Below are 19,672 nucleotides of genomic sequence, written 5' to 3'. Positions count from 1 at the left end.
CTCTAACCCAAATAGGTCTGATGGCTTCCAGATTTGCAAGCACCTTCTCTTCCTCTCCCCCTTTCAGTGGGCAGGCTGTTCTTTATCTGTTTTCACAAATGTTTACTGTCACACCTAAAAAAGCACTGCTGGCAGCCTAGTCTATAGCAGTCACTAATGCTGGTGTTGGAGGGCCGAATATATCTGCCAGCGCTGTGGAAGGAGTGCCTCAAGCAGCTTTGGGAGTGCTCCTGGACATGTTTTATGGCCTGTCTGCACTTGGGCAGGTGCCACCCTTGGCTGCCAGTGAGGGAGCGCAGGCTGTGGCGCCGGTGAAACTTTCCAAGGAGCAGCTGGGCCCAACAGTCACGGCGTGCTGGGAGAATGTGGCGGGCTCCAGGGCTGCTGTCCGGCCGAGAAGCTGCAAGTTCTGCACAGTGCTGGGACAGCAGTGAGCAAGGTGCAGAGCTTGGAAGGGGAGCTCTGCCCTTCCTTCCCAGCAGAGATAGGGGGATAGGATCTCCAGGACAATGATAAGAAGGTGACCTAAACAGAAAACCATATTATCATGGTTGCAAATCACCATTGCTGATTGTATCAGCTAATGATCTGGTTCACAATTCCTTGTGCGTCACCGGGGCTTGGAGCTACCTGCAAGGGAAGTAGCCTTACACAGGAACTCCCTCCCGAAGCAAGTACAGAGAGCAGACTGTGTGGATGGACTGGATCGGTGGTTGTGCCATTCCCTCTATTAGAATCTTGATTTGTACTCTGTGTTTACTCTCAGGTAATCTTTAACCATTTGTTAAACTATTCCTTTCTCACTGCCCAAGCCACTTCACTCTGTGTTTATTCTTTTTTTTTTGCTTTCTACCTTCTCTCCAAAAGACATGAGGCAATCATGCCTATGACAAAGTGTGATGTCAGCTCCTGGTCTTTCACACATTACTGTCCTGAATGGTTCCTCCTCGGCTGTGTGATCACAGCTGTGCTGCCCCATGCTTTTTGCTTCCACAAGTTATGTAAGACTTCTGTTTGAAGGACACTGCTAGAAAAGCTTTCCCTCTCCTCCTTGCAGAGGTGAAGAGTCTGGGCAGTTTTGTCTTTACATCCTATTTGCCCATCAGCAGGCAGGCATCCTGGAAGAATCTCTTGACAGATGACTATCAGCAGTCGTGGTGAAACCACACAAGCTACATCTATACCTGGTGCATTAAGTGTGCCTGGGACCACTCTCTGGCACTGATGCCAGCTGCTACAGAGTGGAACGAAGCCCAGCAATTAACCTTTTCTATTCTCCCAAACAAGATGGCCACATGCAAGCTGCCCACAGGCAGTGGCTCTGGGAATAGCCTGTTCTAGCTCCCAAACTGTACCTGGGAATTTTCTGGAGAGCATTAGCTGGCCTGAGCCAAAGACGTGCCAAGGATCATTTCAACAGCTTAATGCTACAGGCAGTTGCAGTCCAGAGCCCAGGTTCATTCGCTGGCATTATTCAACCTGCTACTTGCTACTTGCTAGAACTACTGAATACATCTGTGAAGGCTGAGCCTGTTTTTTCCTGTACGTTCATATCTACAAGATGCCTAAAAAGATGCTGCAAGGCACAGGAAGGTCTCTGTACCAAAGTTCCCCTGGAATCCTTCAGGTGAATGGGGTACTTGTCTAATCCATACCTGTGGCTGATCCTATCCTTGCTGCTGCAGAACAATGGTGCTTATCCTCCTCAGACCGTTGCTGAGAGGCTCTCTTAGAGTTAATGAGTGCTGTGTTTTGGTACAGTAACCCACACTTGCAAATATCATGAATGCTGTGTACAATAACTTTTTGCAAACATAAATTTTTTTTGTCTTGGATCATATCCTCATTCTATCAAAATAATAGTAGGTATGTCTTCTAGTTTGCCCTCTCTCAGCATAAATACTGTGGAGGCATATAATACTTAACGCTGCTGCTGCTCAATAATTGGTAGCAGCTGAAAAGAGTCCTCTGTTCTGGGTAAGGGTTTTGTTCAGAGCTTGCATATCCTCACTGCTCTTTAGAGCACAGTACCAGCATGTAGTGCTAAGGTTGAGAACACCTTGTTCTGGAGGACTTGAAGCCATGTCTCTGGATGACTCTGCCCTGTGATCAAGGCTCTCACTCCTTCTGTCCGAGTTCAGTGCCTGTCCCTGTAAAGAGACATTTTGGTGGCTGGATTTGCTTATGAGATCTAAGTCCCTTAGATTTTGACCCTAAAATCTTTTGTGTCAAAAGGAACAAGGCTGAGCCTCTAGAAAAGGATCTACATGGGACATGTATAAGCATGTTTCTTCTGAACGCTCAATTCCTTTTGTCCCAGCAGCTAGATGTGGGCACTGGGACTCTTGCTTTTTGACAAACATATCTGTTCCTTCTGAATCCTTGCTTCATATAAAAAAACCTTGATATCCTGCTGTTTACTGTGTTGAGAGTAAAATGCTTCTCAAGTACTTTTAGTATCTATTCCAGTACATGCGGCATTATTCCTTGTCATTGGCTTCACACTTCACTTTTCAGCTAATCTCCCATCGAGTAACAAAAGGCCATGGAGATAAAGCCTCTTTTTACCTACCTGCAGCCAACTCTGGCAAGATACTTGCTCCCAGCACGATCCCTGTGCTAAACTTTTTGCTTAGGCAAAGAAGGTGGATTATTTGGGGTTGTTTTTCCCCCCCCCCCCCCTTGTATTATCATGACAAAATGCTCTTTTTAAGGCACTTGGTTTCAACAGAGAGAGAAAACTAACAAACCCTGATTGCTTGCATTTGTTTTTTATCAGCTTGTACCCCCTGGTACAAATCAGAATTAAGTCTAGAGTATCGAAGAAGTTGTTCTCTCTTTCCACACTGGGATAGCAATATCCCCCTCATCAGTACACTCTACACAGTAACATATTACAGCAGTCTTGTATGCACTTAATTGATTGGCCAGCACCAGCATCCTCTGCCACTACCAAGTTTCATCTCTAAAGCCCTTGCCCAGAAGCCACCCAAGTCTGTCCTGCTACTCAAGATACCTTCTTTCACCACCCTCCCTTGCTGTGTTCATCCCAGAAAGTGTGTGTTCTCTCCCTTCTTTCTCTATATAAAGACTCCCTAATTAAGCTTTACTGTGGATAACCTGTGAAGTAGGCCTGCAGAGACACTGGACCTACTTTACCAAGAGGCAAGTCATCCAGTGTCACCTCTTAAACAGGAATACGGTGTTTGGTCAGGAAGTTATTGGAACTAAAGAGAGAAGTGTAATTGTAATGGTTACTGTAATTATAATGGATTAGAGTAAATATTCTCCTGTAAAATAGCTTCCAATAAAAATATGGCATTGCCATGACGATGTAATGTTATTCACATACTTAATAGAAGGCATAGAAAAAGTATCTTAATGGATCTCTGTGTTTAGGTGGGCAGATGAGACAAAGAAATCTAAGAGCCAAAGCAAAAGACTGTTGAAAAACTTCCTGATTTCCAGGCTCCTGTCATTTATGGCTCACAGTCTGAGTGTTTTCTCCAAGGTCACACAAAAAATCATCCAGGTCTCCTGAATCCCACTCTAGTGCTTTAGCCACAGGGGTATCTTTCCTTGCACAAGTAAAGATTAGGCCCTGGCCTTGGAGGAAAAACAAACTGTTCCAGTAACCAAAATGATGTCAACATTGATGTTCAAAAAGAAGAAGAGATGGAGGGTGTTTGTTTCTGCTCTTGTATCTAGCAACTACTGCATTTGTGGTTCGGCTGAGCAGGAAGTTCTGGGAGGAGCCGACCCAAATGCTGGTTGGCTCCTGCCTGAATTCATTCCCTTTTGGTAGTGCTTTATACTGCTTCATACTACAATAAGGCAGTTCTTACCTCTCCATGGGAACCCTGTGACAGGCCTACATTTCACATAAGGCTGGGAATGAAATTTAAACACTGCCAGGTTGCCATGGAGTGTTGGACCCCATGGCATTGTAGCTGCTGAGGGAAGGGGGGCAGCTGTGTGATGAGAGATGCAATCAGAGTGGAAGGGACATTGCATGGGAAGATGAATTGTATTCAATATACAACTCTGACTTGGCCTGAGTTTGCTAGGTTGCTGCTGGAAAGATTTTAAGAGATTAGGGGAAGACTGATAATGTAATTTGTCTTCCTACCTTACAGATTGAGCTCTCCCAATGAGAGGAGGTGAGAGGTGCCTTGGGGAGGCAAGGGGGAAAATGGCATGAACCTATTACAGCTTATTCCTGAAAGGCACTGCAAACCACTTCTGATTACCCACTTTCTTATGAAGAAGCGGTGCTGGCCAGCATGGAGGGTGGTTGCAAAGTTTCAAGACAGGTTCCCTGGGCTGTGCTCAGGCAAGATGTGAAGCCACTGAGTTACTATCAGGATTACTCTATTCTTAGCATCCCAGTGTGTGTTCACCCCCCACATATCACTATCTAAATATAGTCCCTACTAAAGGACAGATGCTGCCAAGTTGCATCTGACCCCCTCCTCTCTTGCATTCTGTTCCCAAAAGCTAGGCCGAATTCCCCGAGACACGTCCAATAATCAGCATGTCCTTTTGTCTCCCCAGGGCTGTACAAGGAAACTTCTGTTAAAGCCTGATCCTAGCTCTGGCCGTCCTGGCCTCTCCTAGCACTGGCCTTCCCTTCAACACCTTTTCTTCTTCCTTTCCTCCTCATTTGTTGCCTTCACCCTTTTCCTTTTTTCCCCTCAGCTGCTTCTGTCCTTTCCTTCCTGTCTGATTCAATATGATCAATGAGAGGAAGAGGGCAAAGTAATGAAAGAAAACATGCACATGTATGTGCATGTACCTAGGTGCTGCAGACACCCAAACCTCTCTGACAAGAGCTCTTTTGTCACAACAGAAGTCCTGCTGAGAGGCCAGTGAGATGGAAAATCTTCTGAGTAAATGTGTTTCATTAATTTATAGTTCCAGTTTTCCACACTGATTTGTATTTCCAGTAGCATAAATCAGTAGGGCCCTGAAACTGGGATTCCCTAAACCCAGCTGAAATCTAAGCAGGACTTTCCTCCATGTGAGCCAAGGTGTGCCATGGGGGAGCGTGGAGTGCCACTGAGGCACGGAGTGGTAAGTGTAACAGGCAGGTAGTTATAAGAGGCTCAGAGAATTTGTGGGGTTCCCCCCCCGACAAGGAGAGGTCAATTCTCACAGTCTGTGCTAGGAGGTCGGACAGTGCAATCCCCCAGGGCCAGGTCTGGGGCTACCCCTGACCACTTGTCAGAGTCCCTCAGTGCTGCCTCTCATTCGCACAAGAAAGCTCTCCAGGGATCTGCTACAGGAAGCAGAGGGGATATATCTTTGAAATGCCGCTTTTCCCATCCTTTCCTATCTCTTCAGAACAGCTGCTGGGTGACACCTTCCATCCTGTCTGCAGCCTAAGCAGAAGCTCCCTGTTAGTGATGCTTCATGTGGCTCACTGGGTGCCCAGGAGAGGGCATCTTTTGGACATGGGGAGCAAGTGGCTGAGCCTGAGGGCAGCCTGACCTTCAGGGTGGGCAGCGAGCCTGGCCTTTAGACTGGGCAGCCACCCTGGCCTGGGGCCTCAAAGGCCCAGTGCTGCCCTCGCTGTGAGCGAGACATGCAGTCTATGGGTTGTCATGAAAGGTCTCCACAGCACCGTGCTGGCAGTCATACAAAAACTGGCAGGCTCGCGCTGGTCTCTGTCCAGAGGCTCTCCAGCCTCTGGCACACTGCACCCTGCGGACATGGTTGTGGATTAAGTCCTGTCCTTTCTGTATGATGATGTGCTTTCTTCCTTCTCTCCCTGCACAATCCTCTTCTGCCTTTAACCCCTTTTCTTTCCTCCCTGGCAAATGCAGTGGGGTAGGGGTTTATCATTAAAATGAAGCTGTGAATAGTTTGTTTCCCTCCACCCCTGGGAAGCAGATTCATAAACTTCCAGGGAGGCGTTTATAAACTTGTGGGAGACTGACAGCCAGGAACATTTACATGCTATTTTCAGACTCTAGTCTCTTCCTGCACTAGAAGAGACCTGGTCCTGTTTTCCCAAGAATGGAGACAGGGAGAAGTCCCCTCCGGGATTGTAGAGCTAGTTTGCAGGCTCCCACAACAGCACTGAAGTAACTATAGTTGCTTTAGTGCATGGGCCTTCCACCACCCTGGTAAAATCTGAGCGCAGACCAAGCCAGAGCCAGCATCTTCACTAACCACAAAAGAAATGCATTTCCTGCTCATGTTGCTTAGCCCATGTGGGGCAGGTTGCGTCCCACCAGCCTACTCTTATCTAAAGGTGCCTGAAGCAGTAGCAGGCAGTGTTGTGAGCGCAGCCTGACCTTCCCTGCCTGGGCATCCCAAACACTTGCCTGCAAAGTCCTGCAGTACTGTGGGACCAGAGGATTGCAGGAAGCTTACTGGCTCTGCTCTGGGTGGTCACCAGCCCACATCCAGTTGGTTTCAGTGAGCATGGAGGAGTACGATGGGATGCGAGGAATGCTCTGAGCACCTGCTGACAGCCTTTAAACCCCAGTCCCCTCGCTCCATAATTGGGAGAGATACTCAGCAAGTGTGTTCCCATCCAGTGCTGAGCACCAAGCACTTGGCCATGGAGCAGCAGTTGGCCTTTTGCGGAATATGAGAAGGAGACCCTCCTTCTAACCTCTCTGCAACTTCCGAACTCTCTGCATTAGCTGCTCTGTTGGTAGGCAGCATTGGAAAATGTATCTGCTATCTCTTCTCATTTAACACCTGCACCTTGAGGGAGTATCAAGAAGCAGCATTTATACTGTAACAGCAGAAAAGTGGTTCTTCAGCAGTAGTTCATTACAGACCCACATTCTCATTGCAGGCCTATATTAACAAGGAGGGAGATAAAAGACTGAGATGACAGAGGCTGATGGATGTGGCAGCTGGGATGAGCCAGTCCCTATTTTAAGCATGCAGGCAAAATTTGGGGTCAAGCTGGAGAGGCTACAGAGTGATAAAGTGCCAGTGAACGCACAAACAACTCGGAGCATAGCCCTCCTCTTTCCATCTTCTTCCCCAACACCTCTCAGTCCTGCTGACAGGCTGACCTGGGAGGAGTGCTGCTCTTGCCTGCTCAACACAAGCCAGCAGGGCTGAGCCCTGGGCGTGCACACACCCCATGGGTGCAGAGGGCCTGGGCCCTGACACCAGCCAGCCATACCACTGGACCTCCTCAGGGCTCCAGCTTTCTCCTTTCCTGCTCCCCTCCTGCACCTGCAAGAACAATGACAGGGCAGCAATCCTCTCACATCCACTTCTCTTTCCCGGGGCTGCTATGGGAGTGCGGGCAAAGTAGCTTGTGCGATTTGATAGCTGAGTCTGGTTGCTCGAGCAGCAAGGCTACAAGATATGGGAGAAGGTGCCCTGCTGTGATTACCTCTCTGCAGGGATCTGCCACAGTTTGTTCACTGCACCCTCTGTTAAACAGCTCTGCACTGATTTGTCTCTCACTTAACTGCAAGATCTGAAGAAATATTCTAGAAGCATCTACAAATCCAGCGTATTGCTACCTTGGGCCTGATTTGCCCTGACCCAGTGTTTTTGCCCAGCTATTCTTTTATGTGCCAAATGAGTGCATTACGGGTGCCAAGCTGTCCTACAAGTCTATCCCATTGCTTGCCTATATGGGAGAGGTCTGTGGTTTTGGGCTAAGTGGGCATTTGGTTTGCTTGCTTGCCCTAAGAGAAAGGCTAGGCTGGGTTGGGGGTTTCAGTAAGAAGTTTAACTAATGGATGATGGAACAAAAGGGAGAGGAAACACTTGGTGTAAGATGATCCAGGAACTAGCCTGGAACTAGAGACCCAGACTCCATTCTCAGCTACAGCAATGCATATCCTGCACAGCTCCTGTTAAGGCTAAAGATTTACTCTGAGTTTACACTTGTGTAACAGGACACCATATGGCCTGATGCAGATGTCCAGAAATATACTGGCCAAAGCCAACAGAGCAAGAATGCTTGACAGCATTTTTTTTTTGACCCAAGCCAACAGGGGAGGAATTCTTGACAGCAGGAAGTGCCTCGGAGCCACCATCTCTTCCCAATGTCAGCTTCCCCAAGGATGGTACCTGCAGGGGCTCTGTGTGAGCGTCAGGGATCATACCAAGGAAGCATAGTAGGGGCGTACAGAAGGACACACAGCCATGTACAAGGATAGTCTGGAAAGAGTTCCTGTTCCCTTTCTGAAACACAGACTCCCTAAGCAACTTAAGAGATAGGGAACTAGAGGAGAAGAGCATGTAGGTGCTCTTGAGTCTTTCATCTGCACTGAAGACTCGAATTGGGTTGGTTATCAGGTCAGGTCTATGCTCAGCAGAGTGACTCTTGGAATTAACAGGGTGTGGTCGTCCACCCTGGCAACACAGTAGTCATAGGCCTTATTTTATTCTGTCAGGAATGGAGCAATAGAAGAGCCAGCAGGAGACAAGCAACTGAGCTAAATAGCTGCTGTCCTTCCCTTCATCCCTATCCTCTCTATTCTGCTTTTCCAGATCCGAAAGAGAAGCAAAGCGTGCCGTGGAGGCCTGTGGGAAAATGATGTGCTAGTATCTATCAACGGGAAGTCATGTGCTGGCCTCTCCCATGCTACTGCCATGCAGATCATTGACTCCTCCAACGGCATGCTCAACATCTGCGTGAAAAGGTAACCTGCTCCCAAGCACCGGTGCTGTGACAGTGCAGGCAGCAGGGCAGCTTCATCCAGTGTAGCAGCTATCCACACCTAGCAGAAAGAAGGCAGGCAGGAAGCCTTTGGTTTCTCCATACTGCAAGGTATACTAGGACTTCCCCATGGCTGACATGTGGCCATCCAAAAGTTTTGCACTGTCTCTGTGCTGCCCTCCAGAGTGCCTGGCCCTGAACTGACCCCAGACCTCCCTGCCCTTGCCCCTCAGGCTGGAGGGAAGTGTTTGCAGTGTGAAGGCTATACTCCAAAGCATGAGCAATTTAGGCTCCAAGCAAGCAGATGCCATAGGGCAGTTCATCTCAGCAATTAACTGAGACTCCAGTTCATTCCGGGTAAATAACTGTTCTGTAGAAACAGATTTGACTACACATTGGGTAATTGAGCCAAGGTAAGATTACCTGAGTATTTACTACAGCAGGCCATTGCAGTCCGATAGGGTGTGAACTGACTTCCACAGAGGTGTGTAGCTGAGTCCCTTTTTGCAGGAAGAAATATCTCTAGCAAAGTCTCTAGTCCAGCAGAATACTGGAGACCAGGCTCAAATTTAAGCACAAAAATGGTCCCAGTAACATCCCTGGTTCTACCTGTGCTAAAGCTAACCCAGTGCCTCAATGCATGCTGGATGAGGCCCAAGCTGTAAATGAATCATATAAAGGTGGAGGCAGCAAAGCTGTGTCCCAGCTAGTCCACACTACTCCCAAAACAGAAGTCACCCTCAGGAAAGAAGGCCCTGGTGAAGGGAGCTGGGAGATGTGATTTTTACAGCCCTGAAAAGACAGAGCACTGTGAGCAGTGGGGAGGGAGAGCCACGCTGGTTGCTGTAAAGTAGGGGCAGAGGTGGGCAGCGCTCAGAGGAGGAAAGCCTGAGCATGTAGGATCTCCCCCTTGGCTTCAGGGAAAGCACCGGTGCCTTCTGATGTGCTCACCCCATACCCTAGTTGTGATTAAGAGGGATGAGTGAGCCCTGCACAAGGTGTCCAGAATAGCTCCCGGTCCCTTGCCAAGGCCTTACCTCACCCCATTGGAGCCTATCTGCAGCCAACAGGTGCCTGGGCAAATTCCAATGGGCCAAAATCAGCACACTTTGAATTAGCAAAATGACAAAGGCAGGCTTCTCGCAGCCCTCTGGGAGCCAGCATCGGATGGTTTGGAAATAATGTAACCAGTTGGCTTCATCTTGGGGTAGTGCAGAACTCATCAAATACTGCTTTCTGATCACATCTCTATTCCCACTTCATACTTATGTTCCCAGAGAAAACACCAATCAGTCCTGTTCAGAAAGGAGAGGTAGCTGGATGACTCTGGAGTATGCAAGGTCATATGTGTATGTCTGTCAGTGTGAGATGTATGTGAAGAGAGAGAGAGAAAGACAGGGAGGGAGAGTGATTGTGACCTGACAGTGCAGAACAAGATAAACTGGCTTACAAGCAGTAATGCTTTTCAGTTATCTGGTTGAGTAAAGAAGAGGAAGGACTGCTCTGTTTTGCTTGGGGAGCTTTGTGTTTGCTCCCCAGTGAGAGTTCATAACAGAAAATATTATTAAAAAATAAACTGTCAGAGAAATTGCCCCACCCTTAGCTTCCACAAAATATTGCATTTGACATGAGTATAAATTTCACGAGTATAAATCCCAGAATTGGGATCCAAGTCATGAATTCCACAGCTTTACAGAGGCAATGCTGTCTGCCTGGCTTCCCGGTATGCATGCTCAAAAGGCAAATACTTAGGGCTCCTTTATAATTTTAACAAGCCCTGGTGACTCTGGCAAGGGAAGGAAGAAGTTCCCTGCCCCATCTGTGTGGTCTGGAGTCAAACTGCTGTTGAAATCCAGACTCACTCTTGAGGAGAGGCAGGGCAGAGCTGGCTCTTTTCCCATCAGCGTAGCCAGTTCTCCCTCCCTCTGGCAGTCAGCAATCGGCCTCACTGCCCCGATCTGCCCTGCCCCTACTCTAGTCATCCTTCCAGCTGACTTACAGGCTAGAAGTTGCTATGTCTAAGCCAAAGGCAGATGCCACCATGGATTGGGCTGGCTGGCATGACTGCAGTACGGTCGTCAAAACCCAGGCACTGGTAGCTTGCTTGCAAAGCAGTCCCACAGCGAGCAGGGCACACACAACAGGGTGGACTCCTACCACAGGATAGCAGAGTCCTACCCCAAAAAAACACTTGGGCCTTTTTCTCTTAAGTATTTGCTATTCTCTCCCACATAGAGGTCAGGGCAAACAAACAGCACCAACTTCTTTGTTTGGAGCTCGCTCTGAACTAAAGCAGTTTGGGGGATGCCGGGATCTGCAGAGCTGGCGCAGCTCCATGGTGCAGTCCCAGCTGCAGGAGCAGCTGGAGTGCAGTGTGGTGGCTCAGGCGCCTCCCTTCTACATCACAGCCACCACCATCCCTCCCCTCGCATCTCCTCCCTCATTTACTCCTTCCTTACCTGTACACCCACACAGATGGCTTGCTATAAGCTTTGAGAGGCTTTCCCCCCCCCCCCCCCCCCCCCCCTGCAAGCAGCAGGCTGTAGGGCTATGTCCCACTGTCCTGGGGAATGTTTGCTATGCAGGAATTTACCTCCCCAGGAGAAATGCCTGGGGAGCTGATTAAGCTGTTTTATGCTGATTTTCTGCTCTCAGGGCATTCTGATTTTCAAGTGTTTAACACCTGGTTTTCAAAGAGTCGTGAAGCAGAAAATCAGGATGAGAGCATGTAGCTGATGTCAGAGATGAGTCTGCCCTTGGTGTCTGCACTTCAGGTGCCTGTACCGCCTGAAAGACATCTGAAACACCAGCTCAATCCTTACTCCTCTCTCACATGTGGGAGTTTCCTTCCAGCTCAGCCTCACCAACCAGACCTCGCTCACCACTTTTCCTTCTCTCCACAGGATAGTTGGTGGGGACCAGACCGGCCCATGGCTCCAGCGCTCCCCTTCTCCAGGGCAGCGAGTGCTCTCCCCGCCATCCCCGCTCAGCGCCCCAGCGCAGCTACTCAGCCCTGAACTGGCAGGAGCCCCGGTCACCGCACAGCCCTTGCAGCCACGGAAGTCGCAGAGGCACCTGGAGAGCCTCACCTCCCCACCGGACAGTGAGGCCTACTATGGTGAGACAGACAGCGATGCTGACAACATGGCCCAGGAGAAGCACCGCCGGGCTCGCAAGAAAAGCCCGCGCTCCCCGCCCGACAGCACCAACAGCAAGGCAGATGCGCCTCAGGATGAGGTGTCCCTGTCCGAACAGAGCGGCTATGAGAGCATGCCGGAGGCTGCTGTGCAGGGGGGACCCGAGGTGGCCAGCTCCGTCGGGGTGGCGAAGAGGGAGATTGCCTGCCCACCTGGCAGCCGCACAGACACTCCATTCTCAGAGAGCGAGGGACAGTTGCGTCCACCGTTGACAGAGGGACGGGAGCCTTCTCCAGAGGCGATGCTCCTGCCCCATGCCACCAAGGCTATCCGAGCAGAACGCCATCTCATCCCCATGGTGGGGCCAGTGGAGCACCCGGTTGATGAAGACCTAACCACCACGTATGCGGAGAAAGCCAAGCAGGCCAGTAAGTCCTCTGCACCCTGCCACTCACCCATGCCCTCTTCCTATGCTGGATCTCCTTCCAAAAGCCTAATTCCTGCAAATGTCAAGCGGGTTAGCTCCTCTAGCTTGGGAAGAAGCAGAGTCAAGTCAGACCTGCAGGGGCTGGGGCTTCCTATTGCAGCTTTGGCACTGGGGTCTACCTCACCCAAGATGACCCAAGGAACAGATGAGAGAAAGGGTCTGGGATCTGGGAGTCACAGGTAGAAGCTGCAGCCACACAACCAGCTGTGCTCTAGCACCTATATGTGCTGGAAACAGGGTGGAGGTCATTGGTTTCTTCAACACTTCGGGCTGAAGAAGACTCAGGGGAAATGATGGTGTCAGGGAAGAAGCTGGGGATTAAATTTCCCAGGCCTGGCCTTTCAGAGATCTCACAGCAGTTCAGTTTGCTCCTTAGCTATCTGTGTGTCCAAGCACAGCGTGCTCGTTCTGAGGGCCTCCTGAGGAGCCCCCTGTTCAGCTCAGCTCTCCATGGGCACAGAAGCATGTAGTATTACACGTGATTAAGGACTGAGTAGAGATAATTTTCAGTCAGCGTAGCCTTAGAAGAGTGTTGTCAGTAGCTCATTTATTTCTCTCACCCTGTCAAGCTCAGGGAGGGGCTTGTCTACATCGACTTTCGGAGGATGTTTTCTCTGCAGGCACTTATTGCAGCAAGGGTGTCCATGTCTGGAAGCAGTTGGTGAGCTCTGGTAGAATTTATCACTTTTTAGGTATCGGCAGTGGAGGGCTGCCAGCAAGGACAGGCAGGAGCTGGTAAATCAGCTGTTGGAACAGTTCCTTGTAGTGGGACCCCTACTAGTCAAGACCTCTCCAGGTAGAATGAAGTACTGAAAAATGTAGTGTAGTACATGGGTGATGGAGCTGAAGCAACCTTAATTGTGAATATCTTTCCTGGTTTCTGCTACATGTGGAGTATTTCAAACCCAAACACGAAGGCAGAACAAGATGTTACCTGACTTCACAGTTGTGATCTATTCAATAATCTTAAAAACAAGGTAATCAAGAATTTGTTTTCATATGAGTACCTCAGTGTGCAGTATGATTGATTAATTTACAATTCTCTGAGCCTAGAAATAAAGCAGGTTTTAAAAAAGTGGCTTAGCTGGGGGACAGAATGGAAAACTGAGACACAGAAAAGTCACTAGACCGAATGAGAAATAAAGCACACAGATACTAACTTCTGATTCTCTGCTCCAAATGCTACACATTTTTCCTCAGACCAGATAATATTGCAAGACAATTGTTAAGCCTCTCTTTTCTCTTTTCCTAAGGCTAAACATTCTTTTCTCTATTCTGCCTAAGGGATCCTATAGAGGTAACTTTCAAATCTAGACTGCTTCCATCAGACAGGGCACTGTCTTACTGCTCTGCCCTGCGTTGAGAGGACAGACTTGGTTGGGTCCCTTATGTCAGGCCCTGCTAGGCAGTGCAACTAATCTGGTGCCTCGTACGACTTCTTCCTAGTCTTTAGCACTCACTTTCCTTAGAACAGCAAAGAAAGTAGCAATTTCAGCCTCCCTGAGGATGAAGCTATTTTTTCCCCCTTTGAATAACGTACAAGCATGAGGTGAATGTTGAGAAAGGCATGTTCAGCTGCTCCCTGCCACCTGATAGTCCTAGCAGTGGAAGAGTAATTGCTTTACATCAAGACTTATTTCCATGGACAGCGTCAGTACAGAAGGCTCCCAGGAAAGCCATGTATTTAATGCAGAGCATTTCTGATGGCAAAATAATATCCCATGGCAGAAGGTGATGCAACTCTATTGCCAGCTAGAGGTAGGGTTCCCAGAAGGACTGCAGACTGAGATAATATTTTATTCTCCTATTACCCCTCCACCGCTCACCCCACTTCTGGATTATGTTTGGCCATGGGTGTCCTTATGTAAGAGTTACTCTGCCATGGATGGCAACTCACATGGCCAGCTTGGCCCTTCTTGGGTTAGGAATCTTGGCAGTAAATGTGAAGGCAAAACACTATGTCCTGATCATGCTGGAGCACAGCAGCCATTAAAACAAAAGTCATGATCAGCAGCCAGTAACTCTGTGAAGGAAGGAAGCAAGGAAGGCAGAGGGATGGAAGGTGATCATTATGTGGTAAACAGAGCTAAGGAGCACCTATACCTGGAATAAACACAGGAGGATGTGGGACTGCTGAGCTGCACTGGCTCTGTGAGGAGGCTGCCTGCAGAGAAGCAATTGGCATGGGAGGCACATGGTACAGCGTCTCTTGCCAGAAAGATGTAGCTTTGGCAATGATGTTTGGGCATGCATTGGTTCAGCTCCTACAGCTGCTCCATGCTTCCACAGAGCCAGCAAAGTTTAAAGCTTTGTTTCTCTGCCTTTCCTTGGCAATACCCACAGCACAGTAGCCTACTCTGGGACATGGAGACTCCTGGGTTTTGCTAAACAGAAATGCAAAATCAAGCTCATGGTTTAGAAGCTAGGCAAGTTTTTAAAATCTGAGTTACCTACAGTAGGTGACTTGGAAGATCAGTCGTGGGAGCCTGGGGCTCGATATATACGCAGTAGACATTTAAGGACCATTCTGACTACCTAATCAGATTTCTGCCTTTTGGAGCACTACCTATCTAAATATATTCCCAGTGTACCTGCTCAGCACACCCTCCTTGCCTTGCCATGGCCTTCTCTACTATAGCTCCCACCACTGCACCGTAAGAATGTGAAAAACTCCTTTTTTGTTTGTTGGGACTGTTACCCAGACGGTTCCTCACCTTTTCTTTCTAGAACGTGCTCCTTTCTCATGCCTGCTCTGATGTTTTGTCCAATTTTGGAGGTATTTCTCTTGTCCTTTGTATTCATTCTTTCTAACTTTTCACTGTCGGTTTTAAGCTACAGAGAGTTTCTCCCTTTCCCACCTCTCCCTGCACCTCAGGCAAACAGAGTTGCAGATATAGTATTTCTAGATGAGTATCTAGAAACATCAAATTTCTAGATGAATAATTGAAATTCCTGTACAAGAACAGAGACACATAATAATTCTTTTGCACACCACCACGAGTAGCAACTGACATTCTTCACAGCTCTATTGCCCTGCAAGGATCTCAGTAAGACTGCTATCACCTGTCAGCTCTTGGGTTTTCTCAAACTTAAGATCTGTAGCTCTGCTCTTTATTTCCTATCTCTAAAGCTTTTGTAGACCTTTGCCCTCACTGCATGCTTTCCAGAGCTCTGAACTTTCCAGATCATAGGCAAGTTGATTCAGCCCCCCTACCTCCCCTTTTCTGTATGATTTTCCTCCGTTTCTGATGTTAGCAAATCTGATCTGGGCTGACTGTATACTGTCCTCAAGATCATCAATGAAACTAGGAAATGCTTCCCATATTTCCTCACCATCTTTCCTAGTCTCACCATGATGGGTGATCAGTCTTTACGCTCTGATTGTTACTGATTCATTTTCTCTTAATTTTCATGACTGACATTTCTCCAGTACATGTATTTTTTTGCATCAACTCCATGAACTCCTGACAACTACAGCTGCTTTCCCTGCCTTTGCTAAGAGGATACAAATCACGTGGCAATTGCCAGAGGTGTCACTGCTGTCTAACACCTGCTTTGCACCGCAGTAACACAGGAGCAAATGGAGCTCAATTATTTACACTAGGCAAGGATTTGACCGCGGGAGCAGAACACAGTGTGGTGGCAAGTACCAACAGCCCAAGACAAGGATTTGGCAGTGGGTAGGGTGGAGCAAAATAAGCACAGGGAAGAGGGGGCAGCAGCTGATGGTGCCAGCTCACGATGCCCTGCATGTTGTCAGCTGCTGAGCTGTGCCTCTCCCTCCCCAGCAAAGACACAAGGCCTTAGATCTCCTTAGAGAGGCAACAGTCCTTGCAGCGAGGTCTGGGCCTGTCTCCTTCCAAAGTTCCTGCCCTATCACAGTTTGCACATTGGTATTGGCTCATTTTTTCCAACCCATGGGATGAGCACGTACATCATCCCAGCCCTCCACAGGACACATGACTTGGACATGCCTGCTCAAAAACCACTCAGAGCATTGCTGATGCAGACTAGTGAGGCAGTGTGGGGAGCCACACATCACCCAAATGTGGGGAACTTGCCCTACAGGTAATAGGACTTCAGTCTTCATTGGTACCTAGTGGCTACTCTGCACCCTGGTGTTTTGCTCAGTGGGGCAAGAGAACAGCCAGCAAACAGGGACTCTTCGCTGTACTTTAAATGAACTACAGGAGAGCATTCATACTTGTGAATAGCCAGTATTTTGCCTAACCTGAAGAAATGAAAGTACAAATTTGTTTTCTTCCCCCTAAAACAATAACTTGCTCTCTTTAAAGAGGTGATTAATCCCTGGGGAAATTGGGAATCTTTAGGGCCTCAGTTTGTCATCACTACTAAAGGGCCAAGCCACATCCCTCCCTGAGACGATTTCTGTGCTGCTTGGACAGTGCAGAAGGAAAGGAAGAGATAACAAGACAGAAAATACAAATAAAAAAATCTGAATGAGTTTCAGGAGGTTAGTGGAAAGCAGGAGCTTGTGGCAGAGAGAATCAGACTATAGTTGTCACAAGTAATTGCTAGTGAGGTTCTTTGGTTCCCCACAGCTCCTGCAGTGTCCTCCTCTGCTCACACCACCCTCAGAGGCTTGGAATCCATCTGTAGCCAGGGCTGCTTCTCCTCAGCCACCTGTGCTCTCTAAGGTGCAATGTATGTTCACCCCCATCCTAAACCATCTCCCAGGGACAATGGGGTCAGGGTTTCTCACAACTGGAAATACCAATTGCTAGCAGAAGACAGACCTACCAGGACAGCCGTCTAGTCCTAACTTGCTATCACACTGTAGGAATTTGTATCAGTGCAAGAAGTGCTTCAAAATATCTCAATTTAAACTGGACTATTTTTAGTTCCTAGGACTCAAGAGCCTCTCCATGTACGGTAGGGGAAGGGAGGGAAAAATGGGTGGGGAAATTTCCTCCTCTGCTTTATATGGGCCTGGCTGCCTGTGCAGAGTCATCAAAGTTACCACATTCCATATCAGAAAAGGAAATCCTTCTTGTTTAAAGCGGATGTACAACAGCATCACTTGATGAGATAGGATGCTTATTTATAAGTGGCCTATTCATTGGAAGGTCATACAGATTACCTCTTCTAAGAGTGACTGCAGTCACATTTCTCTGCAGAGAGTGTGAGTGCAGCAAGCCATCTATCAGCCTATTATAATCAGTATAGGTCACAGGAGCTGTGAACAAGATAAAGTACCTGAATGGCAGTTTGAACTTACTGCACCACATTTTCTGCTCAGCTTTCAGCTTTGACACTTGTGACTCTAATGATCACAGTTGCGTGGTTGTTAGGCTAGCCCACTGGTTTTGCCGTTCACTGCAGTCTAGAAGACCAAAAGGTTTAGGATAGTAGTCAACTGTCCCCATCCTACCTGCTTTAAAGTAGAATAGAAAAGCATTCTGCTCAGGCCAGGAGATTAAAATTAATTGCCTGAACGATTGATCTTGCAGGAAGTCTGGCAGCATGAAGCAATGCTGAATAAACCTTGGCCCTTGCTACTCAGTGAGCAGCCAACCACTAGAAAAACAAGGACAACAGCCTCCATGGCTGAATCACAGATGGAGAGTCTGATCTCACTTCAGCATACATTAAACTGGAAATTGCCTCCACTGGGGCAATCAGTTTACATACACTGGTGTATGCAGTCTAGTTGTATGCCTTTGCTTAAGAATATCTCAATAACTAACATTCAGTTTTGAATTCTCTGCAGCTTGGAAGGCATTTATTAAAGAAGGCAACTGTGCATCTGGAGCCCTCTTCCTCCAGTTTTAGGCTTGAGTATGGCATCTGAGCTTAGGTCTTCGGTTTATGTTCTTCTATCGAAAGCACAGAGGTGATATTTTCAGGCTGATGTATTAACTGTTTGGGCAGAAGATAGAGATTATAAGCTAGTGTTGTCTGTCGTGGCTAGTGTGGATGAATTTTTCCTTCTTTCTTGAGCCATCTCAGGAATTCTCACAAGTAATTGGCCGTCTTCCTCAGGTATTCTTACTGGAGACTTCCAGCATTGTTCCCTCAGGCATCACTCTTGTCCAGCATTTCCATGCAGATGCTGTAGGTTGCAGCACTGGAAGTAAGGCTGATAGAGCTCTGCTCTGCTTCACCTTTGTACCTCACTGCTATCCTGCTGCCCCAGAGCCTGACAGAGACATGGATTTAGCTGAACACGTGTTAGCTCAAGAAGAATCTAGCTGCATATAATATTGTCTGGGAGAGGAAAGATCTTTAGTATTTAAAGATGTTTGGAGGAAAGCTGTATCTGATTCCTGAAATGAAAAGGTATATACTCTCTTTTTTCCTAGTGTTTCCACTATATAAGATACCATTTTGAGCATCTTTTTTAAACTATCAGTTACTCAGACATTACTTCTCTGTGTTATTATTGTCAGCGCAGGGACTCTGACTCTGGGTCACAGTTCCTCAGACATGGTCAGAGGTCATTCATCATCCTGCTGCTGGTGAAACAGTGTCAGCAGTTCTCTTCCGAGCTCACGCCTCCATGGTCCTTCCACAGCCCCAGCTAGTGATTTTTCAGAATATGTTGCCACACGCATTAAGTTAACATAGCCTGTCCTTGTACACGCACTTCTGGAGTGACTTAGGATGTGTAGGGCTGATGGGGAACAATGGGATTAAGCGAAAATTTTGCCAGTAATTCAGATCTCAAGGTGATTAGAGCAATAATCACACTGAAACAACTACATATATAGATATAACCCCATAGACTGTCTTAGCCAAGCTGATAGTTTCTAGGTTCCAGGATTTTGAGAGCTGAGTTGAAAGAAATCGTAGTGCAAACAGGCAATGGGAGTCCCTCTCTCTGTCCGATGTTGTTTCCATCAGTTCTGAAAGTGATATGGGACTTACTGAAAGGGTTGGGACAAGTCTGCTCAGAGACAACACTGAAATGAGACAAAGTGATAGTGACGGGGGAGGGAGAGGCATAAAAGGGTGAGGCATAAAAGGACTTTGACAAGGGGTAATTAAACAACAGAGTCATTGCTCAACAAAAGTGAGAGAAAATTATAGCTAGGAAGGAGAAAACTGTCAACGTGACAAATAATCGTTCTTCAGTTTCACTTAAATCCATCGCAGGAAGGGAGATCAGTTTGTTGTGAAATCTGTAAAGCTTCACTGCCATCAGTGTACCTACCGCTTATGTTAACCAAGACTCTAGCCCTTTTGTATAAAAGAAATAGGAGCAGGAACGGAGCCGGGGGGAGTAGATTCAGCATATCTTGACACACTGACTATACTGAAAGGACAAGGCTGAATCATATTCTCTGTAGAGGTGAAATGTAAGGAATTAGTGAAAATTGTATCAGAATGGCCCTCAGTCCTTGATAAATACCCTGGAATAATGGGAAGGGTCTCAGGGAA

The 19,672-nt window shown here is 47.7% G+C and overlaps 1 protein-coding gene across 1 annotated transcript in view; it reads left to right on the top strand.

The window, feature by feature from the left end:
• SYNPO2L (synaptopodin 2-like) overlaps positions 1-19,672 on the top strand; it is a 40,320-nt gene that overhangs the window by 6,305 nt on the left and 14,343 nt on the right. Inside the window, exons 2-3 of the mRNA XM_009322443.1 lie at positions 8,479-8,630; positions 11,551-12,212. Of these exons, the coding sequence (XP_009320718.1) occupies positions 8,479-8,630; positions 11,551-12,212 (814 nt within the window). The remainder of the gene's footprint in view (positions 1-8,478; positions 8,631-11,550; positions 12,213-19,672) is intronic.

Source organism: Pygoscelis adeliae, unplaced genomic scaffold, assembly GCF_000699105.1.
Source record: "Pygoscelis adeliae isolate BGI_AS28 unplaced genomic scaffold, ASM69910v1 Scaffold244, whole genome shotgun sequence".
NCBI lineage: Eukaryota > Metazoa > Chordata > Aves > Sphenisciformes > Spheniscidae > Pygoscelis > Pygoscelis adeliae.
The sequence above is the reverse complement of the archived record's forward strand: the minus strand, read 5'-3'. Positions and strand labels throughout refer to the sequence as shown.